We start from the raw sequence: 26,425 nt of genomic DNA, 5'->3' as shown, positions 1-26,425 counted from the left end.
TGATTTGAAGAGCAATCATATTGCCTGTCATGGTTTCAAGACCAACAGTCATTTTAAATGTCAAAAACAGCAGGGGAACCTGTGGATGTGGTGTATCTGGATTTCCAGAAGGCATTTGACAAGGTGCCGCACCAAAGGCTGCTACATAAGATAAAGTTGCACGATATTACAGGTAATGTATTGGCATAGATAGAGGACTGGTTGACCAGTAGAAAATAAAGGGTAGGAGTAAATGGGTGTTTTTATGGTTGGCAGTCAGTGGCTAATGGTATGCCTCAGGGATCAGTGTTGGGACTGCAATTGTTTACAATTTACATAGATGATTTGGAGTTGGGGACTAAGTGTGGTGTGTCAAAATTTGCAGATGACACTAGGATGAGTGGTAGAGCAAAGTGTGCAGAAGATACAAAGTCTGCAGAGGGATATAGATAGTCTAAGTGAGTAGGCACAGGTCTGGCAGATGGAGTACAATGTTGATAAGTGTGAGGTCATCCATTTTGGTAGGAATAATAGCAGAAGGCACAGTGTTTTAAATGGTAAAAAATTGCAGCACGCTGCTGTGCAGAGGGACTTGGGTGTCCTTGTGTATGAATTGCTGAAGGTAGGATTGCAGGTGCAGCAGATAATTAAAAAGGCGAATGAAATTTTGTCAGTCACTGCTTGAGGGATGGAGTTTAAAAACAGGGAGGCTATGCTGCAGCTGTATAGGGTCCTGGTCAGGCCACATCTGGAGTACTGTGTACAGTTTTGGTCTCCTTACTTAAGAGATATACTCGCACTGGAGGGGGTGCAGAGGAGATTCACTCAGTTAATTCCAGAGTTGAGAGGGTTGGATTATGAGGAGAGACTGAGTAGGTTGGGATTATATTCATTGGAATTTAGAAGAATATGGGGAGATCTTATAGGAACATATAAGATTATGAAGGGATTAGATAAGGTGGAAGCAGGAAGATTGTTTCGACTAGCAGGTGAAGCTAGGACTAGGGGCCATAGACTCAAAATAAGGGGAAGCAGATGTAGGGCTGAGGTCAGGAGGAACTTCCTCACCCAAAGGGTTATGAATCTGTGGAATTCCCTGCCCGGTGAAGCAGATGAAGCTACCTCGCTGAATGTTTTTAAGGCAAGGCTAGATAAATTTTTGACCAGTAAAGGAATTAAGGGTTATGGTGAGCACGCAGGTCAGTGCAGCTGAGTCTGAAAAAGATCAGCCGTGATCTTATTAAATGGCAGGGCAGGCTTGAGGGGCCAAATGGCCAACTCCTAGTTCTTATGTTCTAAATAAGTAATTATTCAAAACTATAAGAAACAATAATTGAAAAATATTTTAACTCCCCACAGACTTTGTTTTAAAGGTATTTCAATCTCCTGTTGTTTTACACTTCTTGTGCCATGCACCTCTTCTAACCTTTTGGAGGTTAATAAGAATGCAAGCACCTTGTAAGAGCACTGATTAAACCTTAGTGTGAGCTATTGGTACTATGCTTGTTTTGTCCTTTTTTTATGTAGTCATTGTTATCCACTGATTTGGTACCCATGTATCCATTTGGTCGCAAAGTTGGCCCTAGACCCTTTTGTCTCCATTGTCTTCAGTAAACCGGCTGCATGGTCCTTCATAGAGCATAGGGTGATATCCGTGTTTTCGTTATCTGTAGGAAGTCCATTTCCCACCCCCCCCCCCCAGACAGTGAGGACTAAATGTACATAAACATTACTATAAATGTTTTTTTTATTTGTTGCTTTTTGAATAATTGAATAATAAGTTGTAATTAACTTTTTGTTACACGACTTTGGTGAAGATTCTGGCAGCAATAAGTTTTTTAAAAATTCTGTCAGTTTAACAGCTGACTTATCCTTTCTTTTAACAGAAACCTGATATCAAGATCTCTGAAAACACACTCTCATTTAAAGGTAGGTTAATCATGCTGATCCTTTTCTGTTGTGGAGTTAGTCAAAACTCAAATGCCTGGATTATAAATGTGCAATACGTTGAGAAAGGGTCGCCAGACCTCTTCACAGATGCTGCCAGACCTGCTAAGCTTTAACAGCACTTTCTGTTTTAGTTATAAATATGTTACTTTCCTAGCCAACAAAAGGCACTTTTCTGTACAGTTCAAACTATACTGGACTTGAGCTTGTTACAAACAAATAATTCTGATTATGCTAACACGTTGTTGCTTACGCGTGTCTCTCTCTCTCTCTCTCTGTCTCTCTCTGTCTCTGTCTGTTCCCCTCCTCACACTCACACTCAGACACAATTGTCTATTGACACACGTGTGTGTGCTCAACACCCCCTGCCCCCAACCCATATCCTTGCATGCACTCGCATCCAAAATAAGCTCTTATTTTGCACAGTAATCATTGCTGTGGTAACCTAAGTACAAGTTTCCCTTTTATCCACTTTACATGTTACATTCTATCCTTGTATTCATGAAAAACCTTTATTTGATTTTGGTTGCAGTTTGAGCAAAATTTACTGCAACTTGGCATGCAAAGGAGTTTCCCTTCACAGGAGGTTGGCTAGTGTTTTTCTATATTTGTACATTCTGTTCCTTCCTGTCCCACACTTGAATAGTTTTGCCTAAATAGGCACCCGGTAATGTCATATCCTTTAGTTTTGTAAGTCTGTATTTTCCCTTTCCCAAATATTGCAACTGTCTCTGCTCTCCGTCTCTCTCTCCCTCTCTCTCTCTCTCTCTCTCTCTCTCTTTCTGCCACCAGTTGGTTTAAAGCACTCTCTCCACAGGTGTAATTATTCAGTTCACCAGTACGTTTGTCCCAGCACAGTTCAGTTGAATCCTGGCCAGCCAGAGCAGCTGTCTTCTGCTTCAGTATTGGTGCTAGTATCCCATGTTCTGAAACCCAACAATCTTTCAGTCATGCAATTAAATTTGATTCCTTGATTTTATTTACACGATGCCAGTTTGCCTGTGGCTCACTCATACATCTATGATATCATATTTCAGGCTAAACCAAAATATGTCTTTAAGTGATGAGTGTGAGAGAAATGTGACTTGTTATTAGAGGTCCAGATATGTCCATCTTTAGATTTTGTGAAGCTGTGCCCTGCCCAGCCAAGTCATTATTACTGATCTTAAGACTGAAATATACAATGCCTCAGCTGTGACAAAGGTGTTGGAATATGACGTGAAATATTTTCCAATGTTCTACCTTCAGCACACGGCCATGGTGCAAAAGGAGCCAATGCATATGAGTTTCATCTTACATTCTTGGCACCCGTGAATCCTGAGGTATGTCACAGTAATTGATGCTCTTTTAACACTTTAATAGTGATTGCATTTCAGCAACATATCGAAAGAAAGTTGACTGTTTTTAATTGATCTTACTGTTACAGTAAGGAATCCTTTAAAATTAATTGATAATTATTTCCTCGCATTTGCAAGCGCAATGCCATTGTGTGAATGTAATCAGCAAGGCTCCAGGGATTGCATTGCTAATCATTGATCTGAGGAGATCCAGCCCTAGCATGATCTTATAGTCATGAGATTTGTGGGTGAATTTTCTGAAACTATAGCTTTATTCACAATTATTGTTGTCTACCATGTTACTGGTTATGGATAATTTTAATATGATTGTAGTGCAGGAATCAGCCAGTAAGAAAATCAAGGTCAGCATTTTGGGACATTGTTAAAATATTGCTAACAATCTCCCGACCTGATCGGTTCAGTGCTTGATTTGGCATGCTAATAGGCTATGGGTGTTGCTGGCAAGGCTGACATTTCTAGCACCGCCTTAGTTACTGAGGATGTTGAGTCATATTGTAAAATGGAATCATGTAAAAGTCAGTTTATGTAGAGATGGCAGGCTCATATCCCTAAAGGAAATTAATGAACCAGTTTGTTCGTTTTCTGTAATAATCAAGATGTTTTGGCAATTTGGTCTTATAGAACCTCACAAATTAATAATTATTGGATATATAATGGTGACCAGTAAGTGTGAAACTTTCAAATGGTGTGAAGTTTAGGATGCGCTGTGGTGAGTTGGAAGCTACCTTGCCCTTATGGTTTCTGTAAACAGTTTATCATTTCAGGGACAGATAAGTTTGGTATTGCTGTTGTAAATGTTCTTTGTTTTGCTTTTGTGTAAATGAATGAATTTCAATAAATATATCTTGTTTTAACTCGTACATAATGTACGTGACATACGTAACCTTGTTAGTAGAAAATTTACAACACAAATTATGTGTTCATAGCCGCAGTTTAAGGTCACGGAAAGACAAGTAAACATAACAGTGAAGAAAATGGAGAGTAGATGGTGGCACAGGCCGACCAAACAAGAAAAGAAACCAATATTCTTGGCTCCTGATTTTGACCGCTGGATGGATGAATCTGATGCTGAAATGGAACTTCAAGCAAAGGTAAATTTTAGTGAGGAGGCTTTTGTATGTCATCACATTTTGCTTCAGAATCAACTAGTTAGAGAACTTATATTAACCATTCACTTTCAAATCTGATTCTTGTCTGCTGTACAAACCTGATTATGTTATTAGCAAATAACTAATAAATTTGTTCCTCATACAGCCACGAGTGATTTGAGGTGAAACTGGCAATAGTTGGGTGTAGTTTGGTGCAATGTTGTGGGCCAATACGAAGGACAATTTTACTCTGTATCTAAGTCAGATGGTATATCACCCAAGAATTGAAGATGTTAACACTGACAATCAATATTCATAAGTATCTGGAAAAAAACATTAAAGTCCTTGTGGTGCCAGATATACAGTGAAAATCTGATCATCTAATGGGGTCCAGAGTAAGCCATACAGTCTATCGAGTGCACGCTGCCATTCAATGAAATCAAGGGTGATCTGATATCTCCTACGCCCATAAACCCTTGATTACATTCCTGATTTAAAAAGTGTCAGTCTCAGCCTTGAAGAAACTTAAGAACCCAGCTTCTACAGGCCTCTGCTGTAAAGAATTCTATAGCATTACCAGCCTCTGACAGTCCAAAAAAAACCTCTTCATCTCACTTTGAGATTATGCCCTCTCGGGAAACAACACTCTATGTCTGACCTGTTAAGCACTCTAAGAGTCTTGTATGTTTCAGTCGGTTGCCTCTCATTCTCTTAAACTTCGCTGAGTACAAGCTCAACTTACTCAACCTTTTGTCATAAGAAAATCCCTCCATACCTAGGATCAATCTAGTGAACCTTCTCTGGAATCCCCCAGTCACAGTATATGTTTTCTTGGATAGAACATAGAACATAGAACATAGAACAGTACAGCACAGAACAGGCCCTTCAGCCCACAATGTTGTGCCGACCATTGATCCTCATGGATGCACCCTCAAATTTCTGTGACCATATGCATGTCCAGCAGTCTCTTAAATGACCCCAATGACCTTGCTTCCACAACTGCTGCTGGCAACGCATTCCATGCTCTCACAACTCTCTGCGTAAAGAACCTGCCTCTGACATCCCCTCTATACTTTCCACCAACCAGCTTAAAACTATGACCCCTCGTGCTAGCCATTTCTGCCCTGGGAAATAGTCTCTGGCTATCGACTCTATCTATGCCTCTCATTATCTTGTATACCTCAATTAGGTCCCCTCTCCTCCTCCTTTTCTCCAATGAAAAGAGACCGAGCTCAGTCAACCTCTCTTCATAAGATAAGCCCTCCAGTCCAGGCAGCATCCTGGTAAACCTCCTCTGAACCCTCTCCAAAGCATCCACATCTTTCCTATAATAGGGCGCCCAGAACTGGACGCAGTATTCCAAGTGCGGTCTAACCAAAGTTTTATAGAGCTGCAACAAGATCTCACGACTCTTAAACTCAATCCCCCTGTTAATGAAAGCCAAAACACCATATGCTTTCTTAACAACCCTGTCCACTTGGGTGGCCATTTTAAGGGATCTATGTATCTGCACACCAAGATCCCTCTGTTCCTCCACGCTGCCAAGAATCCTATCCTTAATCCTGTACTCAGCTTTCAAATTCGACCTTCCAAAATGCATCACCTCGCATTTATCCAGGTTGAACTCCATCTGCCACCTCTCAGCCCATCTCTGCATCCTGTCAATGTCCCGCTGCAGCCTACAACAGCCCTCTACACTGTCAACGACACCTCCGACCTTTGTGTCGTCTGCAAACTTGCTGACCCATCCTTCAATTCCCTCGTCCAAGTCATTAATAAAAATTACAAACAGTAGAGGCCCAAGGACAGAGCCCTGTGGAACCCCACTCACCACTGACTTCCAGGCAGAATATTTTCCTTCTACTACCACTCGCTGTCTTCTGTTGGCCAGCCAATTCTGTATCCAAGCAGCTAAGTTCCCCTGTATCCCATTCCTCCTGACCTTCTGAATGAGCCTTCCATGGGGAACCTTATCAAATGCCTTACTGAAGTCCATATACACCACATCCACAGCTTGACCCTCATCAACCTTACTAGTCACATCCTCAAAAAACTCGATAAGGTTTGTAAGGCATGACCTACCCCTCACAAAGCCGTGTTGACTGTATTTGATCAAGCCATGCTCTTCCAGATGGTCATAAATCTTATCCCTCAGAATCCTTTCTAACACCTTGCAGACGACAGACGTGAGACTTACCGGTCTATAATTGCCGGGGATTTCCCTATTTCCTTTCTTGAAGAGAGGAATTACATTTGCCTCTCTCCAGTCCTCAGGTACGACTCCAGTGGAGAGCGAGGATGCAAAGATCTTCGCAAGTGGCGAAGCAATTGCATTTCTCGCTTCCCAAAGCAGCCGGGGACAAATCTGATCCGGGCCTGGCGACTTGTCAATCTTAATGTTTGACAAAATTTTCAGTACATCAGCTTCCTCTATCTCTATCCATTCCAGCATGCACACCTGCTCTTCAAAGGTTTCATTCACTACACAGGTCGTTTCTTTCGTAAAGACAGAAGCAAAAAACTCATTTAGGGCTTCCCCTACCTCCTCAGGCTCCACACACAAGTTCCCTATGCTATCCCTGATCGGCCCTACTCTTTCTTTGACCATTCTCTTATTCCTCACGTAAGTGTAAAATGCCTTTGTGTTTTCCCGGATTCCTTCTGCCAAGCCTTTCTCGTGCCCCCTCCTGGCTCTCCTCAGACCATTTTTGAGCTCCTTCCTTGCCTGCATGTAATCCTCTCTAGCTGAACTTGACCCTAGCTTCCTCCACCTTATGTAAGCTACCTTCTTACTTTGCACTAGAAGCTCCACCGCTCTCGTCATCCAAGGTTCCTTTATCTTACCCCATCTTGCCTGTCTCAGAGGGACATATTTACTCATCACTCCCAACAACTGTTCCTTAAACCATCTCCACATGTCTATAGTTCCCTTACCATGGAACAACTGCTCCCAGTCCATGCTTCCTAACTCGTGTCTAATCGCATCATAGTTTCCTCTTCCCCAATTAAATATCCTCCCATTCTGCCTAATCCTCTCCTTCTCCATAGCTATGTAGAATGAGAGTGTGTTATGGTCACTATCACCAAAATGCTCACCAAAATAACTGGATCAAAACCGTTCACAGTTTTCCAGCTGCAGTCTGACCAGTACCTTGAATAATTTTAGTAAGACCTCCCCATTTTTATATCCTATTCATTCCCTTTTGTTTCAAAGGACAACATTCCATTTAGCTTCCCTTCAACTTGGCTGCTAGTTCTTTTGTGATTAATGCACAAGGACTTCAAACCTCTCCATTCTGCAGCTCTCTGACATACTGTTCTGTCTCGAACCAAGAGTATGTTAAATAAATAGTTGCTCTAAGACTTAATTAATAGGTAACCTATGTAGTCTATGCTTGTGTCAGTGTCTGACCAAATGTAATGACCACCAAAGATGCTGGAAATAATTAGCAGGTCAGGCAATGTCCCTAGAAGGAAACAGAGTTTAATGTTTCAGGTCAAGGTGACCATTAAATAAAGACAAATAGTGCTGGTGGAGTTTTTAAGCCAATAGAAAGGGTAAAGGGGGCAGAAAGAACAAAAGCAAAGCTCTATGATAAGGGGAATGACAGGAGAAATTAAATTACAAAAGATTTCATGTTTTGTTTCATGAGTAGCTAATCCTCTGCCCACCATCTATGGGGAGTCAGGAGTGTGAAGGAATACTCCCCACTTGCCTGGATGACTGCAGGTTCAACAATACTTGAGCTTGACACCATTCTGGACAATGTAGCCCGCTCGATTGGCATCACATCCACAAACATTCAGTCCCTTCATCCTGCTCAGTCGTTGCAGTATGTACCATCTACGTGATATTCACCAAGGCTTCTTAGACAGAACCTTTTCAAATCCACAACCATTATAATCAGGACAGACAAACTCATAATTACTGCCATCTTGAAGGACAAGAATATGAGATACGTGGGAATTACCATCATCTGCAGGTATCCCTCTTAAGTCTCTGACTTTGGAAATATGTTGCCATTCCTTTAGTGTTGCTGATTCAGATTTGTGGGACTTGCTCCACGACAGTTCTACATCAATAATGGATTGCACTGGCGCAAGACGGTAACTCACCGTGACCTTCTTAAGGAATTAGGGATCTCCAATAAATGCTGGCCTGGGCAGTGATGCCCACATCTCGTGAATTAATGTAAAAAAAAAGAAAAAGCCAAAGTGTGGTAATGGTAAAGAAATTAATTTTGTGTCCAGATGAAATGTGAATCTACCTGAATGAAACATGAAGAGAAATAAGCAAACCAGACAACGCACTAAAACAATAAATGGAGAAACACAAAACATATATCAAACAAGAATCTGGCAGAGGTTATCATATAAGTTATTGAACATGGTGGTAAGTTGAAAGATAAGGTATTGTTTCTCAAGCTTGTGGTGGACTTCAGTGGAACACTGCAGCAGGTCTTGAACAGATAAAGCAGTGGAGAATTTACAAATCAAGAAAAGCTCAGGATCATGCTTGCGAATTGAGCAGAGGCATTCTGTCAAGCAGTTTGGGTTTTGACTTCATCCCAGTGTGGAGGAGATCATATCATGAACAGTGATTGAAAGTTTTTGGTCATTAATTCAATTAAAGGGAGTTTAAAAAAAACTTGGGAAATAAAAGGAACTGCAGAGGCTGGAAATCTGAAAACAGAAACAGAATCAGAATCTGAGACACTCGGGTCTGGTGGCATCTGTGGACAGAAAGCAGAATTAATGTTTCAGGTCCAGTGATCCTTCCTCCGAACTGATGGTAGCTAGGGAAGTGTATATATGCTGAAGACAGAGAATGAGGTAGATGGGTGGGAATGGAGTAAATGAGAGGTGGAGACAAAGAACAACAGTTAGGTGGACAAAGGGATGTAGATATGTTGGAACTGCTGCAGCTTGTGTTCTTTAATGTGTGAAAGGAAAAGAAAAGATTTCTTGTTAGAATGTCAAATGAGCAGAGAATGAAGTGAAACTGTGGGGTAGTGCAACACAACCTCATGCGGTGGTGCTGATGGAGAAAGAGAGGTTTCAAGTGTGTGTATGGTGGATTTAGAGTGGATCTCAAGATGTGGTGAGAACAGCTATCTGTGGAACATTGTACAATATGGAGATATCTGTGATCCTGGGTAGATTTGAAACACAAAGGATGAAACTTCATTTGGAATCCACATGTAGTAAGTCTAAGCTGGAGGCAGTCACTGGGTAGTGTGATGTGGCTGTGGAAGACACACCTCCTTCCATGTCCTTTACCCACCCAATATCATGACATGGGCTGCTTTCCTCAGAGCCAACCCAACATCACTTAATTATGTTCTCTATTGTCAGTGTTTCTTTCTCCCCGGTTCACCATTATCTATCCCTTTGTCTGCAGCATATGTATCACCTTTTCCTAGCTGCCATCAGTTCTGAAGAAGGGTAACTGAATCCAAAGTAGCACCCCCCCAAAAAAAAGTAGAGTGGGCCTTGCACTTAAAATAGCTTCACCCACCATTTCAAATTAATTGTGGTTAATAATATCTTGTTTCATCTTGCTTTAAAAGAGAAATATTGCTAACCTCAGTGGTTACTTGTTTTGGAAATATGTTGAGTGAGGAGATAATTAAAGTAACATTGAAATTAGTGATTTTAATCATCTTGATTGTACATGCTCTGCCACACCTGGGCCTGGTAGGAGTTGAACCCTGAACTGACCACCCAAATGGCCCTGAACTGAAAATATATATACTGGCTTCAGTTGATTGAATATTGTTAGGAAGTATATTCAGTGGTCCTGCTATAAGCACTGAAGTTCCCGGTACTGAGTTTTTAATAAGTAGCACAGTATTTGATTTTCACCTCCCTTTTGTAGGTGGTGACTAACTTCAAAGCAAACCCTTCACATTTGGCTAACCAGGTGTAGAGCTAGATGAACACAACAGGCCAAGCAGCATCAGAGGAGCAGGAAGGCTGACGTTTCGGGCCTAGATCCTCCTTCACATTTGGCTGCCTTGTTAACTTCTCCAGGTGGCCATTCTTACAGTGTGACTGTGGACAGTGAATATTAGTAGGCTATTTGACTATTGGGTGTGTCAACACCTTGTGTTTAAGCACACAATTATAACATCCTATTAGTTTATAGTTGGCATTCTTTGACAGCACAGGTCAAATATCAAACCTGAAGCTACCTAGTCTTTGTAGTTTAGCACGACAGTTACTACAAATATTTTAAATATTTTTAAAAATACAGATTATCTTTATTCCATGGCACTGATTCTGTTAAGTTGCATGAGAACAATTTGTGACGTTCCACAAATATCACTCTTTACACGCTGATTACTTCATAGACGTCTATCCACCTTCTATCTTCTAAGCGTTCTAATGAATAAGCAGGAGTTGTATCTTGTAATAAGATGGAGGATTTTCAGGGACGATAACTAAAGTAATTATGTTCTTTCTGTGCTTCATTGGTAGGAAGAAGAGAGAGAAATTAATAGAATGAGTTTGGAGTCAAGAGTTCAGAAGAACTGTAAGTGCAACATGCTGTCGTGATTATGACTTGCTCACATGTTGCAGAATGAATCGTCCGGACTACGCTGTAATGTTAGGATTCTGAATAAAACTCCAGACCCTGACAAGTCTTATAAATGAGCAACTTGGACATTTTGTGGGTATCAAAGAACTTCACTGTCAGATCCATTATGCAACATGTTCACAAGCCATTTTATTATTTTCTGTATTAATTTTCCTGTTGGTAGCAATATCAGTAGTAACATGTCACTGTTTTAAATGGGATGGTTGGGTGAGGCACTAGGATAGGTGGAGACCTGAGGTCTAACCAGTGAATTATAAAGATTTACCCAGCTTCCTTGTGTATAAGTTAAATTAACTTAACTAAAACAGTGATAACAAAGTGTGAAGCTGGAGGAACACAGCCAGCTTTCTTGTTCACAAAATGTGGAGCTGGATGAACACAGCAGACCAAGCAGCATCTTCGGAGCACAAAAGCTGACGTCTCGGGCCTAGACCCTAACCTTCCTAGGCCCGAGACGTCAGCTTTTATACACCTAGGATGCTGCTTGGTCTGCTGTGTTCATCCAGCTCCACACTTCGTTATCTCGGATTCTCCAGCATCTGCAGTTCCCATTATCTCTGAGGCTTTCTTGTTCCTCTGGTGCTGCCTAGCTGCTGTGTTCCTCCAGCTCCACACTATGTTATCTGACTCCAGCATCTGCAGTTTTTGCTATCTCTTAATTAAAACAGTGTTGCTTGTGTTATAATTGCAGAGAAAATTTATAAGTAACTACATACTTTTAACTAATTACTCTTTCCAAGCCGAGGGAGTTGTTTCCTGGTGAATAAAGGCTGCTTTTACACAATATGTGACCAGCTCATTCTCTTTACCTTTCACTTTGCTTGTCCTAGGTGAGATGGAGGAAAATGGGACTGGTTTAGTGAAAGAATTGCAACTACTGGTTGTCAATTACAGCAATTTTTTAATGAACTGGTGCCTATGGGACCAGGAGTATGCAGACCTCTTGATCAATGTAAAAACACACACTGAGAATAGAAATGTAATGCAGGGGTGTATATATACATCACAGTTTTACTTCACATAGCATAAGGTCGGTGGAGTTGTGGATAGTGACGAAGGATGCTGTAGGTTGCAGAGAGACGTAGATAAACTGCAGAGCTGGGCTGAGAGGTGGCAAATGGAGTTTAATGCAGACAAGTGTGAGGTGATGCACTTTGGTAGGAGTAACCGGAAGGCAAAGTACTAAGATTCTTAGTAGTGTAGATGAGCAGAGAGATCTCGGTGTCCATGTACACAGATCCTTGAAAGTTGCCACCCAGGTTGTCAGGGCTGTTAAGAAGGCATACAGTGTTTTAGCTTTTATTAATAGAGGGATCAAGTTCCAGAACCAAGAGGTTATGGTGAAGCTGTTCAAAACTCTGGTGCGACCGCACTTGGAATATTGTGTACAATTCTGGTCACCGCATTATAAGAAGGATGTGGAAGCTTTGGAAAGGGTGCAGAGGAGATTTACTAGGATGTTGCCTGGTATGGAGGGAAGGTCTTCCGAGGAAAGGCTGAGGGACTTGAGGCTGTTTTTGTTAGAGAGAAGAAGGTTGAGAGGTGACTTAATTGAGACATATAAAATAATCAGAGGGTTAGATAGGGTGGATAGGGAGAGCCTTTTTCCTAGTATGGTGACGGCGAGCATGAGGGGGCATAGCTTTAAATTGAGGGGTGAAAGATATAGGACAGATATCAGAGGTAGTTTCTTTACTCAGAGCGTAGTAAGGGAATGGAACGCTTTGCCTGCAACGGTAGTAGATTCGCCAACTTTAGGTATATTTAAGCCGTCATTGGATAAGCATATGGACGTACATGGAATAGTGTAGGTTAGATGGGCTTCAGATCGGTATGATAGGTCAGCACAACATCGAGGGCCGAAGAGCTTGCACTGTGCTGTAATGTTCTATGTTCTATAAGTTGCTTAAATGATAATGCAATTTTGCCTTAAATAAAACTTACTCGCAGAGAGTGTTCTGACTTGCGCCCTCAGCAGACCAGTCAGACAGTGCAGAGTTTGCAATAATATAGTAAACTTTGTGGTATTTGAAGTATATATTTTTGCTGGTTTACTAGGTACCTGTTAAAACAAAGTTTGCAGTATTCTAAAAATTCCTTTAAATTTGTTTCAGTGGGATCAGGCAATTACAAGGAACTATATCTGAAGTGATAGCATTTGGGCTTCATTACATTTTCAGCATAATTACAGTATTGCGTTTTATGTGCCGAGTGTTTACAACTTAGTGACATACCTTTGTGCTTACAATTCCATGCACGCTGATCCAGATGTCTTCAGTGGCAGCTCTGCTTGCATGAAGCAAAATTATCAGCATGAATAACCCTGGAACAACTTTTGAAAATGACCTGCAACACAGAATTTCATGTACAGGGAGCAGGGTAACTGCCTGCCATCTTGGAATAATATGTGGTTCAGAAGGATAGGTAAAAAACTAACCTTCTAGAAGTGATGAGTTAGGTGAAAATTGCAAAAATGCTTTGTACTATACAAACAGACCACATCCTTAAAGCTAGTTTGTCCACAGTGATTAAACTGCAATTGTGACCAGGCTCGTTTTCCACTTTGTATAGTGTAGCATGACCACCTTGCAGACCAAGTTCAAGCAAAGTGTCTCTCTCACTCACTGGTTTATCCTGACCATATTTTGTAGTCCTAGAAATTTGAGAAAGCTTGACTTTAGCACTTATGCACATTTTATATTTAATGTTCTTAACTGAAGTTGTTAAAATATTCACAATATGGAATATTAGCAGTATTAATTTTTTACTTCATGCCCAACAGCTTATGTCACCATGAAGAAAGGTTACTTATTTATGTACAACCTGGTGCAGTTTTTGGGTTTTTCATGGATCTTTGTTAATATGACAGTTCGACTCTTTGTGTTCGGTCGAGGTGAGTGATTTTAAGCAGTTTTAATATCATGTGATAGTTCGAGTTAGCAGCTTGCCTGTATTACTGTGGAATCCTTTTAGTCATGAATTTTCTTCTGCTCTTAGGAGACTGTTAACTGTTAGATCAATTACTGAGGATTGAGACTTTATCCGTTTGTGATTGTGAACCTGATTCAAATCTGCCACTACGTAGTCATACAAAGCTTTCCACCTGACTGCTACAACAAATAAACTTGGACGTGGGTTTGAACATTTGAACTTTTTATTTAAAAGCAAAACATGAAATTTGCAAAGGAAAAATCTGCACAATTTATGCAGTTTCTCGGAATCTTGATCTAGCTGGACTGTCTGCTTCACACTGCTGTATTGAGTGGAGCAGTGATCCTTTGTACACGGTGCCATGAAAAATGGTTCAGAGAATGGAAATAAAAGGTTTTCTTTATTGCTGACCAGTTTACCCATTCTTGGAATAGTTTTTAAATGCACTGATCTTAAACTTGCTGAGTTCTGAATTGCACCTAGTCCTTGTGTGTTGACGCTGCAGAAAGATTCTTTAGAGATGACCTTGAGTAACAAAGTATAGTTAACTTAAAGTATCAGTATGCATATAGAAGCAGATCAAACCAAGATTTAATAGGCCTCTTGGCAGTCACATGTAACAGACAGATTCCCTTGATATCCTTTACCTGGTACCAGCTCAGGATCCAAGTAACCAGTTGCCAGATTTTTTTTCACATCTTTAAATTTTGTTCAGTAACTAAATAAAGAAAATATTAGAACAAATCTTTAACCAGAGTTGGACAGGTTATATATATGCTGAAGTATCTGTGAAACTTGAATGCTAAATGTTAGAAGCAAGACGATTTAGAAATGTTGGAATGCTCTTGAAGGTTGCCATAACCAAGTTCTCAAAGGGGTGTGGTGCCTTTAATTCATCAGAATCCTGGCTGAAATCTTGAGCTGCTAATCCCAGAATACCCATCACTTGACCGGCTGTTCTAGTGACAGTAGAGGTACAATTGGTTCAGTTCATCTTCTGACTGCTGTTGATTTCTGGGTGTTGATGATACAGTCTGCTTAGCCTGACGTCAGTGGTGGGAAAGATGCTGGAGTCAATTATAAAAGAAATTATATAAATGAAATTACGACTCATTTGGATAGTAGTAACAGGATAGGTCAGAGTCAGCATGGATTTACGAAGGGGAAATCGTGCTTGACTAACCTTCTGGAATTTTTTGAGGATGTATCTATGAAGATGGATAGGGGAGAACCAGTGGATGTAGTGTACCTGGACTTTCAGAAAGCCTTTGATAAAGTCCCGCATAGGAGATTGGTGAACAAAATTAGGGCACATGGTATTGGGCGCAAAGTACTGAGTTGGATTGAAAATTGGCTGGCTGACAGGAAGCAAAGAGTAGTGATAAACGGGTCCCTTTCAGAATGGCAGGCAGTGACCAGTGGTGTACCACAAGGTTCGGTGCTGGGACTGCAGCTGTTTCAATATACATTAATTATATAGACGAAGGCAGTAAAAATATTAGCAAATTTGCTGATGACACAAAGTTGGGTGGCAGTGTGAAATGTGAGGAGGATGTTATGAGAATACAGGGTGACTTGGACAGGCTAGGTGAGGACAGATGCATGGCAGATGCAGTTTAATGTGGATAAATGTGTGGTTATCCACTTTGGCAAGAACAGGAAGGCAGATTACTATCTCAGTGGAGTCAAGTTAGGTAAAGGGGAAGTACAACGAGATCTAGGTGTTCTTGTACATCAGTCAATGAAAGCAAGCATGCAGGTACAGCAGGCAGTGAAGAAAGCTAATAGCATGCTGGCCTTCATAACAGGAGGAATTGAGTATAGGAGCAAAGTGGTCCTTCTGCAGTTGTACAGGGCTCGGTTGAGACCGCACCTGGAGTATTGTGTGCAGTTTTGGTCTCCAAATTTGAGGAAGGACATTCTTGCTATTGAGGGAGTGCAGCGTAGGTTCACGAGGTCAATTCCCGGAACGGCGGGACTATCATATGTTGAAAGATTGGAGCGACTGGGCTTGTATACACTTGAGTTTAGAAGGATGAGAGGGGATCTGATTGAGGCGTATAAGATTATTAAGGGATTGGACACTGTGGAGGCAGGAAGCATGTTTCCGCTGATGGGTGAGTCCGGAACCAGAGGACACAGTTTAAAAATAAGGAGTCGGCCATTTAGAACAGAATTGAGGAAAAACTTCTTCACTCAGAGAGTGGTGGATATATGGAAGACTCTGCCCCAGAAGGCAGTGGAGGCCAACCCTCTGAATACTTTCAAGAAAGAGATGGATAGAGCTCTTAAAGATATTGGAATCAAGGGTTACGGGGATAAGGCAGGAACAGGATACTGATTGTGGATGATCAGCCATGATCTTAATGAATGGTGGTGCTGGCTCGAAGGGCTGAATGGCCTACTCCAGTACCTATTGTCTATTGTCTATTGTCTAATCTGGTCTTGATGGAAGGGAACAGCTAAAGTGAAAGCACTCCACAATACTGACTTTTGTGACTTTGTTGCAAAAGCACATTTTTGTACTCTGTCTGTCTTTCACCATCACACAAATGAAGTGCATCACGATACTCCCCAACCCAATCCCACCTCACTACCTCTGAATCTTCTGGGAATTCTGTGGTATATGGAATGACTTTGGCTGAATTTGTTTTTACTTTTGAACTTGGCAGGCAGTTTACCTGCAGTATATGTGTGTTCAGTCTGCAGTCAGGAAAACTGGCTTTACAGATGCCCTTGCTGATGATTATATTTGTGTTGTTTTTGCAGACTCTTTGTTTGATACTTTCCACGCAGTTGGTGATGTGATGAACCTTTGCCAGCTATTTGCAATATTGGAGGTTTTAAACCCATTGCTGAATTTGGTGAAAACAGGATTGGTGCCAGTAATGATCCAGGTACAGTGCTACTCTCAGGCCAAGGCAGGTTTGAGTAGGGAGGATTGTCAAGGCAACTCAAATCATGTTCCTTTCTGGCCAGGCTTTTGTTCTTCTGGCATCAGATTGTGTCATTGCCTGTGGATTCTATTTTCCTCCTCAACTAGAGAAATATGTTTACAATATACTTTCAAAGAGATGAGCTACTTTTCTGTGGAGGAGCAGCTTCTGTTTCTTCAATGATCCTCTGTCATTTATGATGTGGATGTAATTGTTTCAACAGGTAATTGGGAGGAATATGATTCTGTTTGTGGTGATTGGAAGTCAGGTGGAAATGCAGAATAAAGCAGCAGTGTTCGTAGTTTTTTACCTGTGGAGCATCATCGAAATGTTCCGGTTTGTATTTCACTCTTTCTTGAGCTCAGTTTCCAGTGTGATCATGGTATAAAGAACTTGATCCAGGGATCATTCAGTGACATCTTTACACAAAACACTAAGTTAGTAGATGGATTTTGAGTAAAACTTCAGGCCAGTAATTCAGTCGGATTAATTAAACCAAACAAAAATGTATTAAACACGTTATTTAAATGTCACTAGAATTCATGCAGTGAATTACTCTAAGCATCATTGAATCCCGACAGCATGGAAGGAGGTTATTCAGTCAATCAAGTACACACCAACCCTCCGGAAGAGCATCCCACGCTAACCTATCTCTGCAACCCCACATTTCCCATGGTTAACCCACCCTAGCGTGCACATCTCTGGATAGTATGAGCAGTGGAGCAAGGCCAGTCCATTAAAGCTGCACATCTTTGGACGGTGGGAGGAAACCAGACCCCTCAGAAGAAACCCGTGCAGACACAGGAAAAGTTTGCAAACTCCACAGACAATTGCCCCAGGGTGGAATTGAACCTGGGTCTGTGGCGCTGTGAGGCAGCAGTGCTAAACACTGAGCTACCATGCTGCCCATGCAGTTGCTATTGTGGAATTAGAGATATCATACCACATGACACCCTTCAGCCCATTTTTGCCTGTGCCATCTATTCTGCTGGAGTTTTGTTTTCTAATCCTATTCCCCGAGTCCTTTTTATAATCTTCCTTTCATAATGCAGTCAATTCATTTATAAATTATTGTCATAGCCAGACCCTCTATGGCCACTTCTGGTAAAGCATCCCAGTTTAATCAGTTGTTAAAATGTGTTTGAGACCAGCCTCCTCTTACTGAAATGTGTTGTGATAATTCATTGTCACCCTTTCCTCCGTATCTTCTGTCCATCTCCCATATTAACTTTGGTTAGGGACTTCAAATAGAAGCTAGAGGTGAAATACTACACTCTGACTGAGTAAACTCTCCGTAACATGTCTCAAAGTGGTTTAACCTGTTGGACCGGGAGTGATCAAATATTCTGGATAATCAAGAGGGACTCCAATTTGCAGTAAACCCTGATTGAATGAAACTTCAACAAATCAACATCCCTCAAAAATCTACGTAAACACATCAACACAACTCCCAAAACCACTGTAAAAATGTGCAGTAAGTAATAGATAACACAGTATGGAGCTGGAAGAACCGAAACATCAACTTTCCAGCTCCTCTGATGCTGCCTGGCCTGCTGTGTTCTTCCATCTCCACACTTTGTTGTCTCTGACTCCAGCATCTGCAGTTCTTGCTGTCTCTCAGTAAGTAGTAGAAATGTCATGTAGGGGTATACGCATTGTACTGTTTACAGCAAAATACTCTGCCATTGCCATGGGTAGCAGTATTTGAGGTATTTTAATTTTTGCTGGTTTATCAAGAATGCTGGTTAAAACAAAGTTTGCTGTAAATTACTTTTTGCACCACAATAATTGTTATGTGAATCAAACTGATAGTTAGCTACCTCTAGTATATTTAGACCATGTAGTCTCTTTGTTAATGAGTGATTCTCAGAGTATTAAACTGAGTTTGGATACAAACTAAAGTGATGAAAATTTTGGTGTGTTTCAACCTTTTATTACAAACTGCTGCTACCTTTTACTATGTTTAATTTGCATTGTAGAAGCTGCATCATCTAGATAAGCAACTTTCAGACATGTTGGAGCACACAACTGGAACATGTGGATCTTCAAACAAAGACTTCTGGCCCAGAGGCAGGGACACTCCCATTGTACCTCGAGTCTTCCCAGTTGCATAGTCACAGCTAACTGTACTAATCTGATGAAGGGTCTAGGCCTGAACGTCAGCTTTTGTGCTCCTAAGATGCTGCTTGGCCTGCTGTGTTCATCCAGCTCCACGTTTTGCTATCTTGTACTGATAATGTTCCTGTCAACCCTTAAGCATATATCCTAAGTGACAGCATTAATGCTTCACCATCGTCTTTAATTTCTTCCCTTGGCATGTGCAGTCCATAGTGAGGAAAAGAGCTCATCAAGTTCAGCTGTTGTCAAAGGACCAATGTTTGTCTCATACCTCTGGGTAACGGGTGGAACTAAAAATAGGACATTTCACTTAGTGAAGGAACTGTATTTACCTTTGAAATAGTATGTGTCAGTATTGCGCATGGGTTGACTTCTCCACTATATTAATGGCATCCAGTATAGGAAGGAACGTATGTAAAATATTGTTTTGTTACTGAAATAGATACCCATACTACATGCTGTCCTGTATAGACACAGAGTGGAGATTGCTGACGTGGATCCGATATACCATTTGGATTCCTGTTTATCCACTTGGAGTCATTGCTGAAGGTATGTTAAAGAAACTTGTATACTTTGAACTACTGTCGAATTATGAAACTGCTAAGAATAAGAGTTCACACAGACATGTGCTTCTTAGGGAGGAACGTGAAGTTGGTTTATCTCTCAGAATTTCTCTGTGTTGTAGCAGACATTGCTTCTCTGAAACTTTGTATGTGTATTAACTACAATTGTCTTATTCCTGTTCTTCATAGCGGTGTGTGTGATTCAGTCTATACCATACTTTGATGAAACAGGAAGATTTAGTATCTTGCTGCCCAACCCATTCAACATCTCATTCAGCTTCTCCTACTTCCTGCGAGGTTACCTTATTGCTATGTTCTTAGGTGAGTTTCAGTCTCTGAAGCAGTCTGATTTAATTTTTCCTTATTGTCAGCACAAGTCATATACTAATATAAAAGTTTAAGTTTGTTAGTTATGTATAGGGTTTAATTTTTAAATAGGATCTCGTTGTGACCAATATTTCAGAGGGGGAGGTGCGGCATATCTGTCTAGGTGCATTGTCTTTCAGCACAGGAGTTTTTAAAAAAAATCATTCATGGGACATCGGCATTGTTGGTTGACTGGTATTCATTGCCTATTCTTAGTTGCCCTTGAGAAGGTGGTGGTGAGCTACGTTCTTGAACCAGTGCAGTCCACGTGCTGCAAGGTGACTCACGTGGAGAGAATCGAATTGGCTGAAGACTGGTATTTGTAATGCTGGGAACCACTACACAACAGGAGGCCGAGATGGGTCAGCCACTTGGCGTTTCTGGCTTCTGATTGCTGCATGTGCTTTAGCCTCATCTTTCGCACTGTTCTCAATTTTGGGTTCTGTCAGGATCAATTGACTCCTGACCTCATTACAGCCTTGGGTCAAACATGGAAAAAGAAGCTAAATTCCCAGAGGTGAGGAGACACTGGTTGCATTTGACCAAGTGTGGCATCAAGGACCCTCAGTAAAACTAGAGTTAATGGAAATCAAGAAAACCCCTGCTGGTTGGGGTCATACCTGACAGAGGGGCAAGTGGTTGGAGTCATATCGGCTCTAGGACACCTGTGCAGGAGTTCCTCAGAGCAGTGTCCTAGACCCAGCAATCTTTAGCTGCTTCATCAATCACCTTCATCATATGATCAGAATGCAGATATTTACTGATAATTCTATAATATTTACCTACTGGTCAGTCCATGTCTAAAATCAGCAAGACAGTGTCCAGGTTTGTGCTCACAAAGGGCAAGTAACATTTCTGCCACAGAAGTGCTAAGCAGTTATCATATTCAACAAGCTAACAATTGCTCTTTTGACCGATTCCCTCACTATTAACATTCTGAGGCTACCATGACCAGAAACTAAATTGAACTAACTGTATGAATACAGTGGTTTCAAGAGCAGGTCAGAGGCTAGGAATCAGAGTGAGAGTAATTCACTTCCTGATGCCCCAAAGCCTGTCCATCATCCACAAGGCACAAGTCGGAAGTGTGATGCAATTTACTCCCCACTTGCCTGGATTAGTGTAGCTCCAACTACACTTAGCAAGTTTAACACCTTCCAGGATAAAATAGCTTACTTGATTGGCACCATGTCCACAAACATGCAGTCCCTCCAACACCAACTCACACCAGCATGTGTACCATTTATGAGATGCACTGCAGAAATTCACCAAGGCTGTTTAAGCACTGCCTTCTAAACCCATGACCACTTCGATCTAGAAGGGCAAGGGCAGTGTATTGATGGGAACACCACCACCTTCGTATTCCTCTCTAAGCCATTCATCATCCTGATTTGGAAATGTATCACCTTTCCTCAATAATACTGGGTTAAAATCCTGGAAATACCCCCCCCCCCCCCCCACCCCCGTAACAGCATTGTGGGTATCCCTACACCAAACGGACTGCAGCAGTTCAAAAAGATGGCTCACCACCTCAAGGGCAACGAAGGATGGGAAATGAATGTTGATCCAGCCAGCAATGCCCAGATCCTATTAAAATAACAATAATATGCAGCATAGGACTCTAGGGAGGAAACTTTTTTAGAATAACATGTATTTGAGAGAAAATGGTGAATACCTGGAGTGATTGAGGAAAAAATGTCGAGAGTTTGAAGTCCTGGATGACATTAGCCCTTGGTTACTGCATTGGGTTTTTTTTAAAAACCATGTGGAGGTTATTCTGGTGCCTTTTGGTGAAACCACAAATGAAAAGAGACTTAGCTGGGTAAAGATAGTTCATTTCCCCTGAATGGTACAGCCTGACTAGATAACTGAGTGTGAGTTTTTTTTCTCTAGGTTTGTTCTTTAATTTCCGACATCTCTACAAACAAAGTAACAAGCATCTTCGCCCAAAAAAACGAAAACTGCACTAGAAAGGATGTGTGTATTTTTGAGTTGGAGCATCACCTTTAATATTTTAATTAAATGTAAACTTGTTGCCTTTATAAACACCCTACTTTCCTGGAGGTGAGAAAAGCCATGGTGAAATGTCAGTACATCTCGGTAACCTGTTTCCCCCTCGTACCAGATGCAACCTTTGCCGATATCACCTATTGCACCTGATCAGTTCCAATCTATTGCCAATGTAAGAAGTATTTTGCAGTAACCAAACACATTCCTTAATACTAAGGGAAATATTTATCACTCTCCTTTGTAAATGTAAGCTCAAAGAACTGCACCCTCTATGGAGGGAACATTGGTTTGTAACAAGTTATATTGCACCCTTGGTAAAAGTATATTTTTTTCCAACTGCAGCAGAATTATTTTATAAATTAAAATTAGTTTTGTATTGTGATGCAATTTTGATTTGTCTAAGATGACTGTGCGAAGAATGAGGTCTTAGTCGTTAGTGGGCATTATTAGACAGATTAATGCATTGCTGTGTCTCAGTCTTCCTAGAATTAAGAAAGTTAATTTTATATTAGCTGCTTTAATCTCTGTTCTTGCCGCGGTGCTCCATTGTGTATTATTCACTGTGACAGTAGGAGCCATGTTTCACTGCTCTGCTCTGTTCCTTATAACCAGAACCAAGGTGGTAGGGGGAGGATTCCATTCCATTAGAAAAGCAATACAGACTCAGGTGATTTCCTTGATACAAAGTTACTCTGCTACTGAACTATTTGTAGTTGTGCTCATGAATATTAACTTCACAATGGGTGGTTCATTTCATACTAAGAACATGAGGATGGGTGCATTAACGTTGTTAGGAAGCTTACATCAGTGTGTGAGACATAACCATTAAAAATAGCGAGAGAAAGCTGGGTCACATCAAGTCTCTTAGTTGAAAGACTGGTTCTCTGGTCATCAGTCACATTGCCACCACTTAAAACACATGCAAGCTGATGATTTTCTCCCTCGTTGTTTTATTTGTTAATTGAGACAAATGCAATGCATTTAGAACTGTAACCAAATGGTGATGCAATTTATTTGCCAAAATATTTTGTGAAAAGTTTGCAAGTGTAGAGATGTGCAAACTTTTTTGAGGAATGGTCAGAGATGGAGAACTGCTGTTATCAGAAAGGATTTACTGCAATTTGAATAAAGTGTGAACATAGTGAAAATTAGTGATCAAAATTTTATCTCATGAAGTTTCATGCAAGGAGATTTGGCTGCTACATCTTTTGTGTGTCCAAGTGTCCCTTCTTAGTGAGTTACAGTTGTTCAACTTTTATATAGTGTAAATCCTGTGCCACTGAAGGTGAATTGAAATGTAATAAAACTTTCATAGTTCCTTGGTTGAGGTGACTTTTTGGTTTGTGGATTATGTTGACCATAATGTTATAATGATGAGACAACATCAACAGATTCTGCTGTCAAAGGTGATCCGTGGTTTGTAATGAATGAATAAGCTAAACTGTTCTTATCATGTGAAGTTTGACAGTGTTAACCAAATTCTGAAAGATCACAAACTGTAATTTCAACCATTTCTCCAAGACCTTGAAAAATTTGTAGCCTTATTTATCAATTTAACTTTTTGTCACCATGGTCACATGTAAAGTTTTCTGTCTTCACATTTTTATTATTTAAACATAGAGGGGGTGAGGATGAGATGCACTGTGACCTGTCATTACTGTGTGCTATCTGGGGGAAGTAAGACCTTTAGTTACACTGCAACATTTGACTTGTTGCTGCAATGAGCTAATGTGTGCTGACCCTTTGCAGTGGATTGTCATAAACAACATTGATCAATAAAATACGCAGACAATAACAGATTACCACAGATATTTTCAAAGTGATATGTGATCTGGGGTTTCAGTAATGGTTGGTGTCAGATTCATTATGGAAAATATCCAAGGAAACCATTTAGCCCACTGAATCTATGCTGACTCTCCATAGACCTATCCAATCAGCCCCACTTCGCTTAGCTCTGCAAGTGTATTTCCCCTCAAGGACCAGTTAGATTTCTTTTCACGAATCACTGTCAATTTCCAACATTTTACATTGGCAGCAAGTTTCAGCTCACTACTGCATACTACATTTTAAAACAAAAATCTTGCCAAAACTTTATCATAAGTAAAGGGGTTTGGCTTTTCTTTGTGTACTTTACCCAAAGCTGTCATAATCTCCCACTGATCTCCTTTGCTGCAAGGCAATCATCTCAGTTTCTCCAACTTAACCTTTGTAGTCCTTCACTCCTAGAACTGTTCTGGCAAATTTCTATTTCTTCAGCACCATACATTTCTGAAATATTCCTGTCTAAACCCTTAAACTTGATAAATCCAATCTCTCAATACATCCTGTCAAACTTCAAACACACTTTAGAACTGACCACTCAATCAGTATTGCCCCTCTCTCTCTTGCCAGTGTATCACCACTATTTCTATATATGCATATCATGCTGGCCTATCTATACCAATTTGCATTTGATAGGTGTCAACTTCCTGTTTCCCATGCCTTCAAATTTAGGATCATCAAATTTTAGAATTAACCTCAGTTTTGCAATCTCCAAGTCATTTATACGCACAAAAGCAAAGCGATCCCAGCCCTGACTTCTGGGCAACACCACTGTTTGTCATCCTCCTGTCTGAAAAGCATACTATTCTGCCCCTTAAGAGAACTTTTTATCCAGTGTTTTCCCTCCTATTCCATTAGCCTGAGTTTTATTAATAATATACAGTGGTGCAATGGTTTAATGGTGTACAATGAAACTTAAATGTGTACTTTGATTCTGTTACTGAATTACCTGAATTGAACTGCCACTGTATAACGATTTGAATTGCACTTATGAATTAGTTTTGTACATTAAAATGATAATTTCACTGAACATTAAGGAGTGCCAGAAACTGATTGAAGTATTTCTACAGTTCTCTTAAACTTGGACTGAATAACTCCATTGACTTCCATCCAGCTAGTTCTTGTTCTTAAATAAGTGGACAGCATGTGTTTTTCTTTTACTTACCGTTACATAAGGAAACAGAGATAAGTGAGTGAATTTAAGAACAGAACAGAAGTTATTTGTCATTTAAAGGTAACAGGTCATTTAATGTTAGAATAGACTTCGAATATTACAAAGTATTTTCAGCACAGAAACAGACCCTTTGGCCCAACTGGTTGATTAAGTATTTGCTGTAGAAGCGTCTCATTCCAATTAACTTGATTTTAGCCAATCCATCTAACTTTTTATTCCTTCTTCAAATGTATTTACGCTATTTATCTCAACAACTAGTTTTGCTAGAAAGTTCCAAATTCTAACCCATCTTCTGGAAAATAAGTTGGACTTATTAGTGACCACCTTACAGTTATAATCCCTAGTTATGGTACCCACAAATGGAACGTTTTCTATATGCCTACCTAATCATAGAACATAACAGCACAGTACAGGCCCTTCGGCCCTCGGTGTTGTGCCGACCTGAAGCCCATCTAACCTACGCTATTCCATGTACATCCATATGCTTATCCAATGATGACTGAAATGTACCTAAAGTTGGCAAATCATTTCTTTTCTTCAGGCTTCAACAGATCACCATTCATCCTTCAGGTTTTGTAGAAAAAAATATCCCTAGCGTTTTTACTGCTGCATCATTTATAGTGAAATCCTTTTGTAATTTTTAGAAGGATGTAGATGCAAAGACCACAACTATGCTTAGTACTCATCTGTACCAGTGGAAAGTACCTATTTTGCCATTCAGTTCTTTCCCCTTGAGAAATCATTAATTCCATACAGTGCACAAAGAGACCATTCAGTTCTTGGAGTCTACACTGACCCTCCAAAGAGCATCCCTCCAAGCCCCCTGGTTCTGTGAGGCAGTAGTGCTAACCACTGTGTTATCATGCCACCTGGAAATGTTTCTGGTTTTGTTAACCTGTGCAACCACTTTGTGATTTGGTAAAATGAACAACATGTAGAGCAATAACTTGAGCACCTATTAAAATAAGAAAATGTCAAGAGTGTTATCAGACAGAAATTGACAAACTAAAGGATATATTAGCACTGATGAAGAAGTTTGATCATGGGGATGCCAGATTTGTACTGTATAGCTTTTACGGAGACCAAGCAAAATCAATCACGATTTACTATTTTATCTTCTGGGTCTATCCACAGAACTCAGAGGTAATGAAGTACTTACTGATTCAGGAACATAAATTCAGATACCACCACAACAGCAGCGAATGTAAATTGTTAGTTAAAATAAAATCTGAAATAAATAGCTACTGTGATCTTGGAATACTGTATTGTCAGAAAAACTCAGCTGATCCAGTAAAGTCCTTGAGAGAAGGAAATTTACTGTCCTTAACCAATGGTTGACAATTCACTGTAATATTAATATCCAGGAAGACAATCATAGTTACTAGGCTATTTCCCATAAGTGAATTAAAAATGATGAAAGTTTGTTTTTGCTGGTGAGGTAAACACCAAACATTCTTCACAGATTGGGAAAGGGAAATTAGAATAATTTCTTTTGCAGCAGGCTTTTGGAACTTCAAGTATGTTATCAGTAAA

At 40.4% G+C, this 26,425-nt stretch overlaps 1 protein-coding gene across 1 annotated transcript in view; it reads left to right on the top strand.

Moving 5' to 3' along the window:
* The window catches only part of hacd3 (3-hydroxyacyl-CoA dehydratase 3), a 43,012-nt gene extending 18,264 nt beyond the window's left edge, over nt 1-24,748 (top strand). Inside the window, exons 2-11 of the mRNA XM_059639184.1 lie at nt 1,866-1,908; nt 3,175-3,248; nt 4,211-4,375; nt 10,853-10,907; nt 13,756-13,866; nt 16,674-16,801; nt 17,064-17,176; nt 19,401-19,507; nt 19,711-19,842; nt 21,781-24,748. Of these exons, the coding sequence (XP_059495167.1) occupies nt 1,866-1,908; nt 3,175-3,248; nt 4,211-4,375; nt 10,853-10,907; nt 13,756-13,866; nt 16,674-16,801; nt 17,064-17,176; nt 19,401-19,507; nt 19,711-19,842; nt 21,781-21,857 (1,005 nt within the window). The 3' untranslated portion in view covers nt 21,858-24,748. The remainder of the gene's footprint in view (nt 1-1,865; nt 1,909-3,174; nt 3,249-4,210; nt 4,376-10,852; nt 10,908-13,755; nt 13,867-16,673; nt 16,802-17,063; nt 17,177-19,400; nt 19,508-19,710; nt 19,843-21,780) is intronic.
* Nucleotides 24,749-26,425: the final 1,677 nt, after the last annotated feature.

Source organism: Stegostoma tigrinum, chromosome 33 (genome assembly GCF_030684315.1).
Source record: "Stegostoma tigrinum isolate sSteTig4 chromosome 33, sSteTig4.hap1, whole genome shotgun sequence".
Lineage (NCBI taxonomy): Eukaryota > Metazoa > Chordata > Chondrichthyes > Orectolobiformes > Stegostomatidae > Stegostoma > Stegostoma tigrinum.
This window is presented reverse-complemented; position numbering and strand designations above follow the sequence as displayed.